The sequence below is a fragment of the Chelon labrosus genome (assembly GCF_963514085.1).
Source record: "Chelon labrosus genome assembly, chromosome: 1".
NCBI classification, from domain to species: Eukaryota; Metazoa; Chordata; class Actinopteri; order Mugiliformes; family Mugilidae; genus Chelon; species Chelon labrosus.
Window position 1 is genome coordinate 30,074,381 of NC_140337.1, and position 11,398 is coordinate 30,085,778.

General features: G+C 40.5%; 1 protein-coding gene and 1 long non-coding RNA gene across 2 annotated transcripts; both read right to left on the minus strand.

Annotated features, from left to right (window-relative positions):
- Positions 1-225: 225 nt before the first annotated feature.
- Positions 226-7,610, minus strand: LOC311492316 (uncharacterized protein; the record flags this gene model as incomplete). Its single annotated transcript, XM_084550566.1, has 8 exons — positions 7,604-7,610; positions 7,460-7,515; positions 7,149-7,190; positions 7,034-7,063; positions 2,005-2,109; positions 1,202-1,276; positions 988-1,074; positions 226-444 (listed from the first exon to the last, which is right to left on the minus strand). The coding sequence occupies exons 2-8, from the start codon at positions 7,472-7,474 to the stop codon at positions 226-228; spliced, it is 573 nt and encodes a 190-aa protein (XP_084406692.1). The 5' UTR covers positions 7,475-7,515; positions 7,604-7,610.
- Positions 7,611-8,198: 588 nt separating this feature from the next.
- Positions 8,199-9,787, minus strand: LOC311498610. Its single transcript, XR_014699416.1, has 3 exons — positions 9,692-9,787; positions 8,711-8,813; positions 8,199-8,576 (listed from the first exon to the last, which is right to left on the minus strand). It is a non-coding gene; the product is annotated as an uncharacterized lncRNA (long non-coding RNA).
- Between the last annotated feature and the right edge of the window lie 1,611 nt (positions 9,788-11,398).

An 11,398-nucleotide genomic window follows, 5' to 3' on the forward strand; every position in this document is an offset into this window, starting at 1 on the left:
GAATGAAGAGAGATCAGGAAAGATTATAAATGATGGACATGCAGATTGTATCATAGTTCTTATAATGTGATCACTGAGAAACCTGGAAGACTTGGAAGCAGCAGCTTTGTTTTTCTCCAACTGGAAGAATTTTTTAAAGTCAAATAAAAAGATTTTATCATCACTGATTCTATTTCTTCATGTCAGACTAAACAACACATTTGACATTTAATCTGAAGGATGTATTCATAGAAAAGATTCTAGACTTGTATATCTGGACTCTGGATTTTTCTCTGGTGATGAGAATGATGTGTGTGAATAAAATACTTCTCTCTCCATGTCTATGAGCTTGTTCTTCACCTCATCTTTTATCTCCTTCAGCTCTTTGTTTCTGGTCTCCAGCTCCTCCTGCAGCTGATGATTCTCCTCTTGAAGCTTCTTCTTATCACCAGTTAGTTTTTCCACCTGAAAAGAGAAAAGACATAAAGAGGAGATGAGATTAACAACAGACCTCCTACATGAATGCTGTAGGTCTGACCAGGATACCTGAATTCCTTCCCTTGGCGCTAGTGATGGGAAGTTTGTCTCTTTTCTTTATTCAGTATCATTTATAGTCTAATATTTTAGCCCAACTTAGCAAATAGACATGATTTGTGTGTTGATAAGCCCTTTTGCATTCAGTGTTTTTATGAGAAGCCTAATAATTATCTCATTTCGTGCAGTTATTCTGTTACATTAGCATTATTACTTTTGCTTTCAATAAAACTGTAATTTTGCAAACAAATGAACGAAACATTGTAATCAAATCCACACAAGCAAAAACAGAACCTAACTCAGTAAACAAACAGTAGAAATGTCCTTAGTGTAAATTGGTAGACTTAAAAACATGTTTGTCATTTGATCTGAAGGAGGTATTGATATGAAGAATCTTTGAATGATGTGTGTAAATAAAATACTTCTCTGAAATCATGAAAATGATTTGATGATTCTCAGGTGAAAGAGACAAACCTCAGTCTTCAGTTTCCTCTCCAGAGTCTCCACTTCTTTCTCAGCTCTCTCTCTTTTCTCCTCCTCCTCTTTGAGCTTCTTCTCCCACTGAGAGTGAAGTCACATAAAGAGACATGATGAGAAACATTTACTTTTATTGAGGAACATGAGAAACTGATTTGGTTAAAAACTACTTCCTTATTATGGAATTAAAAGATTTGCATTAAAGATCAACCTCTGTTCCCAGCTCCTTCATGTCCTTCTCATGTTTCATGTTCTGTTCCTCTTCTTTGTGGATCTGCTTCATTAACTGGTAGAAAGAAGAGATGAAGAGAGATTTCATTTCTGACGAATTCTGTTCAGTGTTTCTCTGAGATGTGATCAAGTCTTGTTCATGATGTTTCCTCTGAGTGGATTTGAATGTTTTCTTTCTGAAGTATTTGTTGAAGTGAATCAACATTTATGTCATTTATTCTGATCGATGTGAACTAAATAGTTGTTAGTCCATATTTTATTTGTAATAATACATAAAGCAGACAGAGGTTAAAGAAGAAAATCCTCTGTGGGATACGTAGGTCTGACCAGGATACTTGAACTCCTTCACTTGGAACTAGTGATGGGAATTCCTCTCTTTTCTGAGAGCTGACTCTTTATTCAGTATCATTTATAACCTAATATTGTAGCCCAACACAGCAAAAACATATGGTTTGTGTGTTGATAAGCCCTTCAATGTTCAATGTTTTTCAATGTTTTTATGAGAAGCCTAATAATTATCTCATTATCTCTCTAATGTGGCCAGGGACACAATTTAATTTGGATATTTCCATCAACACCAACAATCAGTTTTATATCTCCACAATAGAAGGAGATATACAGTTAGATTTCAGTGTCTTCCTTTGCTCTTGTCTGTTTCTATTTCTCTATGTCAGACTTAAAAACATGTTTGATCTGAAGGAGGTATTGATGTGAAGAATCTACTTTGAATGATGTGTGTGAATAAAATACTTCTCTCTCCATGTCTATGAGCTTGTTCTTCACCTCATCTTTTATCTCCTCCAGCTCTTTGTTTCTGGTCTCCAGATCCTCCTGCAGCTGATGATTCTCAACTTGAAGCTTCCTGTTATCACCAGTTATTTTTTTCACCTGAGGAGAGAGAAGACAGAAAGAGGAGATGAGATTAACAACAGACCTCCTCCAGACCAGGACACTTGAACTCCTTCACTTGGCACTAGTGATGGGAAGTTCGTCTCTTATCTGAGAGCCAGCTCTTTTCCCATGACTCCCAAAGAAGAGCTGACTCTTTATTCAGTATCATTTATAGCCTAACATTTTAGCCCAACACAGCAAATACATATGGTTTGTGTGTTGATAAGCCCTTTTACATTCAATGTTTTTATGAGAAGCCTAATAATTATCTCATTTTGTGCAGTTATTCTGTTACAAAAGCCTTATTATTTTTGTTTTCAATAAAACTGTTATTGTGCAAACAAATGAACAAAACACTGCAATCACATCCACACAAGCAAAAACAGAACCTAACTCAGTAAACAAACAGTAGAAATGTCCTTAGTGTAAATTAGCACTGAGAAAAATCAGATGCCTCAGCTTTGATGGGCTGATGGGAATTCTTTTCTCTGTGAGTCTTGTCACATATGGTTTATATGAGACAGAGTAATATTGATGGTCATGGTAGTAAAGTGACAGTAACTCTTTACGGTAGCAGATCAGATGTTTTGTGGGTGTAGTGAACCTCAGTGAAAGGTTGTGAACTCAACCCAGATAGTCTCCTCCCTTAGCTCCTCCTCCTGCCAGGTGCAGTATAAAAGGCTTCAGGTGGCTCAGTGGACTCTTGCTGGTCCCTGGTGGTGGTGGTCTGAGGGTGGCTCATCTGCTGTTCTATTTTCTTCTGTGCTGCTCTTCTTTCTTTTCTTCTGTTGTTTTTTCGTTAGGTTTGATTTTCTCTCTGGACCAGGTCTCTTCAGTTTGTTTAAAGTAGCCTTTTGGTTGATTCCTGGTCTTGAGTTGTATGTTTGAGATATTGTTTAATTATCAGTTGGGTTGTGGGCTTTTGTTGTGGCTTTTTTTGTTGTTTAACCTTTTTTTGCTTCTTTGTGTTTGAGGGAGTTTTTGTTCTCTTTTGATTTTCAGGGCGGCCTGGGTGTCGTCAGGTGGGAGGCTAGGCACCGTGGCAAGGACCTCACTCCCGTTGCATGCAAGTCGGCTCTGGGGCACCTTTAATGCATGTTTGAGTGATTATTTTAGTGTTGTACCCCAGGCCACTGGGAAGGGGCATGTAACTGGTAGTCTGCCTCCCACTGAGGCCCCAGTCCACTGATTTTAGCTATTGCTAAGAGTTATCAAAGTTTTAACCTTGTTGTACCCGGCATTTTAGATTAATAATGTTTAAAAAAAATAATTTTTGCCATACTTATCTTTCATCCATCTTTTTAGGTTCATCCTTTTATTTTAAATTCAGTAAACCAATTATTTACTTTATCTACTGTCTCTTCCTCCTCAGTCACAAACCTATGTCCTTATTCTTTGCATCACATTAGTTTAGTTTTCTGCTTTTTATATCCTTTATATCAAATCGATTGTTTTCGATCAATAAAGATGGAACACATGGAGGAAAGGTTAATTGAGGAAGTTCAGAGATACAAACAGTCGCCATTGTTGAAAGTGAAGCAGGAAGTAGAAACAAAAATTAACTTGATTGGCACAAAAGACACAGTGCTGACTAGTGTTTGGGTGGAGTTGTTACAAAGCTTGAAGTCCAGATTGTTAACAGTCACACAGTAACTTGTTCAGAACATATTCTCTATTATCTACTGTTGGGACCTGAACCTGGGGGTGAGCTATGGAAGCTCACCATGCATAACCAAGTTGACCACATGTCTTGGAAACAAAAGGGAAGCACCAGAACTCTAAGTCCCACAATCCTCCAGGTGTGAAAACTGACCAAGCAGTTCGCTGGCTGACAGTGGCATGTGACCTCTGAGGTCATCAGGTCATATAAAATGCACTGTTGGCCTTTGTTCTCTCTCTTACCCTCTTAAGCCCAAATTATGCTTCCGCGTTGACACAGCGCGAGGGGGCGTACGGACCTATTGCGGACCTATTACGTCCTTGCGGACCCCCGTGCGTCCTACGCAAGGGCCAGAGGTGCACCTCCCAAAAATCCTCGACGCGCGTCGAGGCGACACAACAGCATCGCAGCAGCAACGCAGCAGCAACACAGCGGCATTGGCTGTGATTGGTCCGCTAACTACATCCGCTGGAGACCGCTTTTCCGGTTTCCACTCATAAACATCATTGTCTCCTTTGTCGTGCCCTAAATTGCAATAGAAGTATTTCTTCCTCTGCTTGAATAATTTGGAGCTCCAACGCCAGTCTCTCTGTCTCGGTGTCCATCGTTCACTGTGACTACGACAAAAGCCGGAAGGTAAATAACTATACGAGGCGAGATACGTCACAGGAGTCTCGGTCGGTCGGTCACAAAAAATCATAGCGCCCTCTACCGGTGTGGCATGCATTTCGACACGTAAACCCCTCGCAGAACCATCACGGTCTCACGACTGCGTCCAAGCAACTGCGTGGCCATTGCGTGACCATTGCGTGATCACTACGCGGAAGCATAATCTAACCTTTACCCTCTACAACTCCACACCTCCACGTGGAGACCCCCAGCTGCTTGGCTGCAGCTGGGTGCCAGGTAGTCTGCTAACAAAGAGCAACTACGTAAAAGCCTGTTCTCCTTACAGCAGCGAAGCGAGATCCTGCTGAGGAATCTACACCAGGTCTTTTAGCCAACAAACAAAAGGTTTGCAGGCTAAACTCCCAAACAACAGGAGCCACGGCTAGTTAGCACCGAGCTGCTAACAGGCCACTTTAAAGGACTCAAGGAGCGGCCGGTTTCCCTCCAACGTCTGCCATCAGGAAAACACAGCAAGGACTACAACTTTTCCCAGTTTGGCTTTCCATCAGGAACTGCCAGCTAAAGGAGCAACACACCAAAAATGGACTTTCCACCATCTGGTAGTATGACCTGGGCATAGTCAAGCTAAGCTAAGCTAAACACAGAGTTAGAAATGTTGATTTGATGTGATATTTGTGTTTATTGAGTTGTTTATAGTATAGTGGTTTGGTATTAGATTATGCAACACACAGACTCAGGGTCTTGCATGCTAAACTAACCACTCTTCCTAACCTGGCACCTCAGAAAATCCTTATCACATTCCACATATCTACTAGCAGACACATGGTCTGAGTGTCCCCACTCAGCAGCCATTGTTTCCTTTGTGTTCAAGACCTCAAGGCCCCAGCGGCCATCTTGACACAGCCACAACCAGCGGCCATCTTGGCACGCCCACAGCCGGCGGCCATCTTGACACACCCACAACCAGTGGCCATCTTGGCACACCTGCACACACACACCCACACACCCACACACTAGGGTGACCAGATGTCCCGGTTTGTGCGGGACAGTCCCGCATTTTCATTACTTTTCACAAGTCCCGCAAATTGAGACATTGTCCCGCATTGTTATTGACAGTCAGACTCCAGTTTTGAAATTCGTGTTTTATAATCTGGCATTCATCCAATAGCTGTTTGGAGAAAGCAGTGAGGGCTGTCATCAAGGGTCGGGGCGGGCTGTTTGATCATGTCAATCAAACTGGGACGCGGATGCAGGTTAAGGGCGCGCCCACCAACAACAAACAATGCGAATCAGATCAGAACGGCATGCAGCGCGAGACATGGAGGGAAGCACAACCCGTACGACTGAGAAGAGGAAATGCAGCTATAATAAAGACTGGGAAACTATCTATCCAATGCAAGGCGAGTCTGGTAAAGTTTGCTGTGAAGTTTGCTTGAGTCATTTTTCCGTTTCACACGGAGGTGAATACGACGTGAAACGACACAGACAATGCGAGACGTGTTGCTCACCTTGGGAACTTGGGAAAGTTGCATTTAATCAAGTTTTTATATATATTTATATTATAAAATACATTTGTTAAGTTTTTATTTGCAGGCTGTTATGTGCTACTGAATCAAACAGATGGCAAAGCATAGTAATGCCATAAGCAAAGGGACAGATCAGAAATGTTTATTTTTTTCTGTTAGTTCTTTTAGACTACCTTGATGCGCTGGTATCTCACATTGTCCCACATTGTCCCACACAAAAGTAGTCTTTGTCCCTTGTCTGGCAAATTGGGATCTGGTCACCCTACCACACACACACACCTGTAGTGAGTACACTGTAGTTAGATTGTATGTACTTTTATTCTTGTTAATAAATGTCTTTTAAACATACCTGTCTGTTTAATGTTGCGCAAGAGTGAATATTGCCAACCTCTACAATGTCAAGAACTCCAAATTCCTTCAACTTTAACTAGTTGTTAACGTGGTAATTTTGGTTATAGTTATTAAGTTAATTATTAATCCGAAATCCAAATTGACAATTTAGTAAAATTTATGAGACTGATTTGATTGATTGGCTATCTTTTCCCTTCTTAGAAGGGTGGTGCCCCGAGGTGGTTCAGTAATTCAGATCCAATTATTTAATAATAAATAATTATTTTTGATAATTATTAATTATTCATGATAGCCAAACCTCAATATTGAGTGCCTTAGTATCCAGGCCCAACACTGTGTGTATTTCAAATGCTGTTTCTTCCTGTAGTTCTATCATTTGACCTGTAGATGGAGCAGAGTTGTGTTTGTGTTTGTCAAACTCCACCAGTAGTTCATTAAGAACAGAGAACTCAGTCTCTCTGAGATTAGAGTCAAATATGTGAAGCTTTCTGTCACTGATCAAATCATTTCTTTGTCTGTTCATCCAGCAGGTGGTCTACATCATACCAGTCTATTCTAGTTAGGAGATAGGACAGAGTATTCTGGCTAGAACATAGTCAGACCTTCTGACCTTCTACCAAGCAGAGAGAAGATGTTGACCACCAACATCAACCTCCTTAGAACATGAAAATGATCTGAAGATTAAATTAAATAGAAACACATTGAAATGAGAACAAACATGTGGCTGGAAAAGAATCTGATAGAAATTACTAACCTCCTCCTTCTTCTTCTTGGAACTAGACGGCTGAGAAGAATGAAGAGAGATCAGGAAAGATTATAAATGATGGACATGCAGATTGTATCATAGTTCTTATAATGTGATCACTCACCCTGAGAAACAAGGAAGACTTGGAAGCAGCAGCTTTGTTTTCCTGGAAGAATTTATTAAAGTCAAATAAAAAAAGGTTTTATCATCACTGATTCTATTTCTTCATGTCAGACTAAACAACACATTTGACATTTAATCTGAAGGACGTATTCATATATCATCAGCTGATGATTCTCCTTCTTTAGTTCATTGACCTGAGAGGAGGAGATAACATGTACTTGTATCATTTCACCAGTAGATGGAGCAAAGTCAGTTTTACTTCTTGTCTCGTACATCCTTAGTTTCTTCTAAAACCTTCTCCATCACTGTTACCTGTGTCATGAGCATGTTTACTCCTTCAGGTTCATCTCTGGATCTTTTCTTGGTTTCTGTGTAAAATCAAAGCAGCTGAATTCAACTATAAAGACGTTTGCTGGTGTTTTAGATCATTAATGTGGTAACTCATCTGGAACTTACTGGTTGTATTTTGTCTCCACACAAAGAAGACACCTGCTAAAATAACCATGATGCTAACAGCTAAGCTAACAGCCAAACCAGTGATGATGGGAACAGCAGAACTGGACGAGGACAAGAAGAAATCATCTGAAATGATAACACACAGAGTTACATGACATTTCTACACAATCACACCAAACTGTGTCAAACTAAAATAATCTCATGTTCCGTTTTCTAAGCGTGTTCTACCTAGAACATGTATGTGAGCCTCTCTGGTCTGGTTGATGTTGTTCTGTTGGACTCTACAGGTGAAGCTGTTGCTGTGTCTCTTGTCCACAGTCACTCTGCTGCTGACAGTATAGAGGTCATCAGGACCTCTGACTGTCTCTGGAGGTCCAGCAGAGAGCAGGTTTCCCTCAGCGTCCAGCCACAACACCTCAGGCTCTGGATACCAGCCTGCAGACTCACACTGTAACACCACTCCTCCTCTGTCTCTGTCCATCCCTGATAAACTGATGATGGGTGAGGAAACAGGAGCTGAAGCTGAGCACAAGGAAGAAGAAAGGTGTTTTTTTTTAATCAGTGTGAAATCCTTTTCTGGAGGTATACAGAAACAAACAACCCTAAAGATGCTCATCATGTCTTCACTCACCAACGTGTAGCTGAACCAAAGTCTCCTTTTCCAGTGCTGGAATAAAACATCTGTACTGTCCCTCATCAGAGACTTTCACTTTGGAGAGTTTCAGTGAAATGTTTCCTTTCTTCAGCTCATCAGTGAACAGAGATGTTCTCCCCTCAAACAAATCGTGCTTTTGACCAACAAGTTCCTCTCGGGAGCGCCAAACATAAACAAATCTTGGGTCTAGATCTGGTCTCGTCCACTCCAACGTCAAGTCCATAGTGTCTGCAGCAGGCTGCAGGAGACATGGTAAAACCACGTCTTCACCAAGAGTTGCTACTATTGGCTGAGATGAACCAATCAGTTCAGACTGACCTGGAAATCAGAGAGAGTCTGTTTAAATTGTAAAGTGAGTTTATTTCTGCAGACTTGAAAACTGCCTGACAGAACCTGAACCACCTCTGACGTCAGTTTGTGAAAGTTTTCTCCACATTTTTAGTCCAGTTTACCTTTGCAGACGTGTGTTAGAAAAAGATGGAAAACCAACACAGTGAGAGGTGAGAGGTGAAAGGTACGGTGTAGATCATCCATCTGGAAAAGAATCACGGAGCTCTGGAAGATAAGTGACAAGAAGATAACTGGGCAAAAAATACATTGATTCATTCTCGAACACCGTAAGTATAACAGCAAACCAAAATTTACAAAAAAATAAAACATACACACGGCATCACATCAGTGCTGAATAATCAAACACTTAAAATCCATCCAGTCATGGCTTCTCTTCACTTTCTTTCTCTCGTCTGTGTTCTGGTTTGTGGGATGGAGTTAAAAAGATCTGGCAGTGCCGCCGTGGCAGTGTCACACAAGGAATATTATATATAATAAACCATAAAGGCATTCAGACAGGTTACACCAAGGATCAGCAGATGAGACCCTAACCCTGACCCACAACAAGTAATAATAGAGCCAGTTAATGCCAGATACCAGTGGAGAGGTGGACTAACAGAAATGCCTCATGTAAGAGTGCTATCTTGTAAAAGTCATCTCAAAACAGGTAAACTAGGGTTGAACAGGGAAGCAGAGAGGGCCAGTCAACACTTTGTTCTCTTGGTTTCTACAAAGCAGAATAAAAAATATCAGTGGAGCCACACATAAACAAAAAGAATATCCTAACCCACCTAGAACAAGTGTTGGAACAAAACTCATCATTAATTGACAGCACAGTACGATCACTGACAGCAGCATTCCAGCACCAACCCTTAAATACGAAGGCTTTACCAAAGAATATGTCAGTTATTAGTATCAGCTATCTTGCTGGCTCAACTAAACTTAGACTTTAGTCATAAACAAACCTGTGAAGACTTCCTGATTACTGCTTCAGTCACAGCCACTCTACAGATCGTTCCTTGGACTAATCCAAACATTGTTTTATACTTTTACTTTTATAAAACCCCTCAGCTCTCTGCTATGTCTCTGTCTCTGTTACATACCGATCAGGCAGCTGGTTCTGACTCCAGCAGAGGGGGGAGGTTGAGGGACATCTGGAGGACAGGACCCACAAGAGGACGATTGACAGAGGCGCAAATAGATAGACGGAAAACAACTGAATGAGATAAGCAGGAAGAAATGGAGGTGAATGATTCACATACCTGAAACAGGTTGGGTGAGTGCTCAGTGTCAGACGCTGATTGGCTGGACACCCACACCCAGCAAGACAACCACTAACAGACAGAGTCTCATACTTTCACTTTTGTCTCTTTACAGTGAGTTTAGATGCTGCGTATGTGAACCCTGCTGTCAGGATAGTTTAAGACATTCACATTTGCAGCAAAGATGATGTTTTACATAATTACAAAGATTATAAGTCAGAGTTTATGTGTTTAAATGTGTGGGTACAAACACTCTTAATAACAGACTTCCTGCTCAAAGGACCAAACAATCAATGGTTGTATAATTTTAAACTGTGAATACTGAAATTCGGTTCATAGGTGGATATTTTCTTTCTCACTGACAGAAAGATATTAAATATAATATCTTATCCATGTGGCCCTCCTGGCTGTGTTGGACCCTTGTTCATGTTAGGTTGTGACTCCCTCTAACTCTGACTAACATAGAAGCAGATTCTCCAAAGACTGTAGGACAATTTTGTTACAACACATGAAAATGGACAAAATGTCAGAGTTCCTGTGGAGTGTAGAGTATGGACCCAAGAGAAATGTTTGTACCTCTTGGAGGATTACATACGGATAGTGAACAGAAGTTTCAGACATGTTGAGATGCTTTTTAGACATTTTTGCATGGCCCTGCAAAAGACCCATACAAAAAGAGTTTTACATTTGCGAGAAAAGCTTCATGAGTTTTCAAAAATCCATGAACACTGAACAACAATTCACTGAATTCAGCACGACACAGATGAAAAATGGACATTATATGTTCTAATGACTTTGTGTGATCACATTAGTGTTGGATCTGGTCAATTCACTGAGAGGAGTACTTTATTTTATTTATTTTATTTAACTCGATGGCAAATGCAGTAAAATGAAAACATTCTCACCAGAACTTACAGAATCTCAGAATGGTTTTTATGGCCACGTATGTTTGCACATGAGGAATTTATTATGGTGGCTGGGATAATGAACATGAGACTGAGTTCCATGAACTTTCCTGACCTTTTGAGCATCTTAAGTCAGAGTATATTCAGTAAACAAGAAAAAGACAACGCTACACTTCAGCTAGACTTAATCTCTTGCTGTTTCTCTTTATTGTAATCTGTACTGAACACTTTACGTGACTCTGATGTACTGGATGACATTTGTTCCATCTAACTGGCTTCTTGTTTCCAGTAAGATGTGCTGTATGGGTGTCAGTCATATTTGCATGTAAATACAAATTTATGCTCACATCATTGTGAAGTTTGTGGAGGATATGTATATGTAACTTTCACATACTTTAACTTTTGGTCTCAGTCTTTATTAAATAACAATTTCCTTAACGATATGTGAGTTTCCAATCCACGATGAAAGACCAAAACATAAGTGGGCACCAAGGTCATGCCGTTCAACCATCCAATTTTTTGCAGTTGTCAGGTCTTAGAAGTGATCTGATCAAATTTAATGTAGACTGGACTCAGTTGTGTACGAGGAATGCTAATTCTCATGTCCATAGAGAGACACCAATTTTGTCTCGCACTAAGCTTT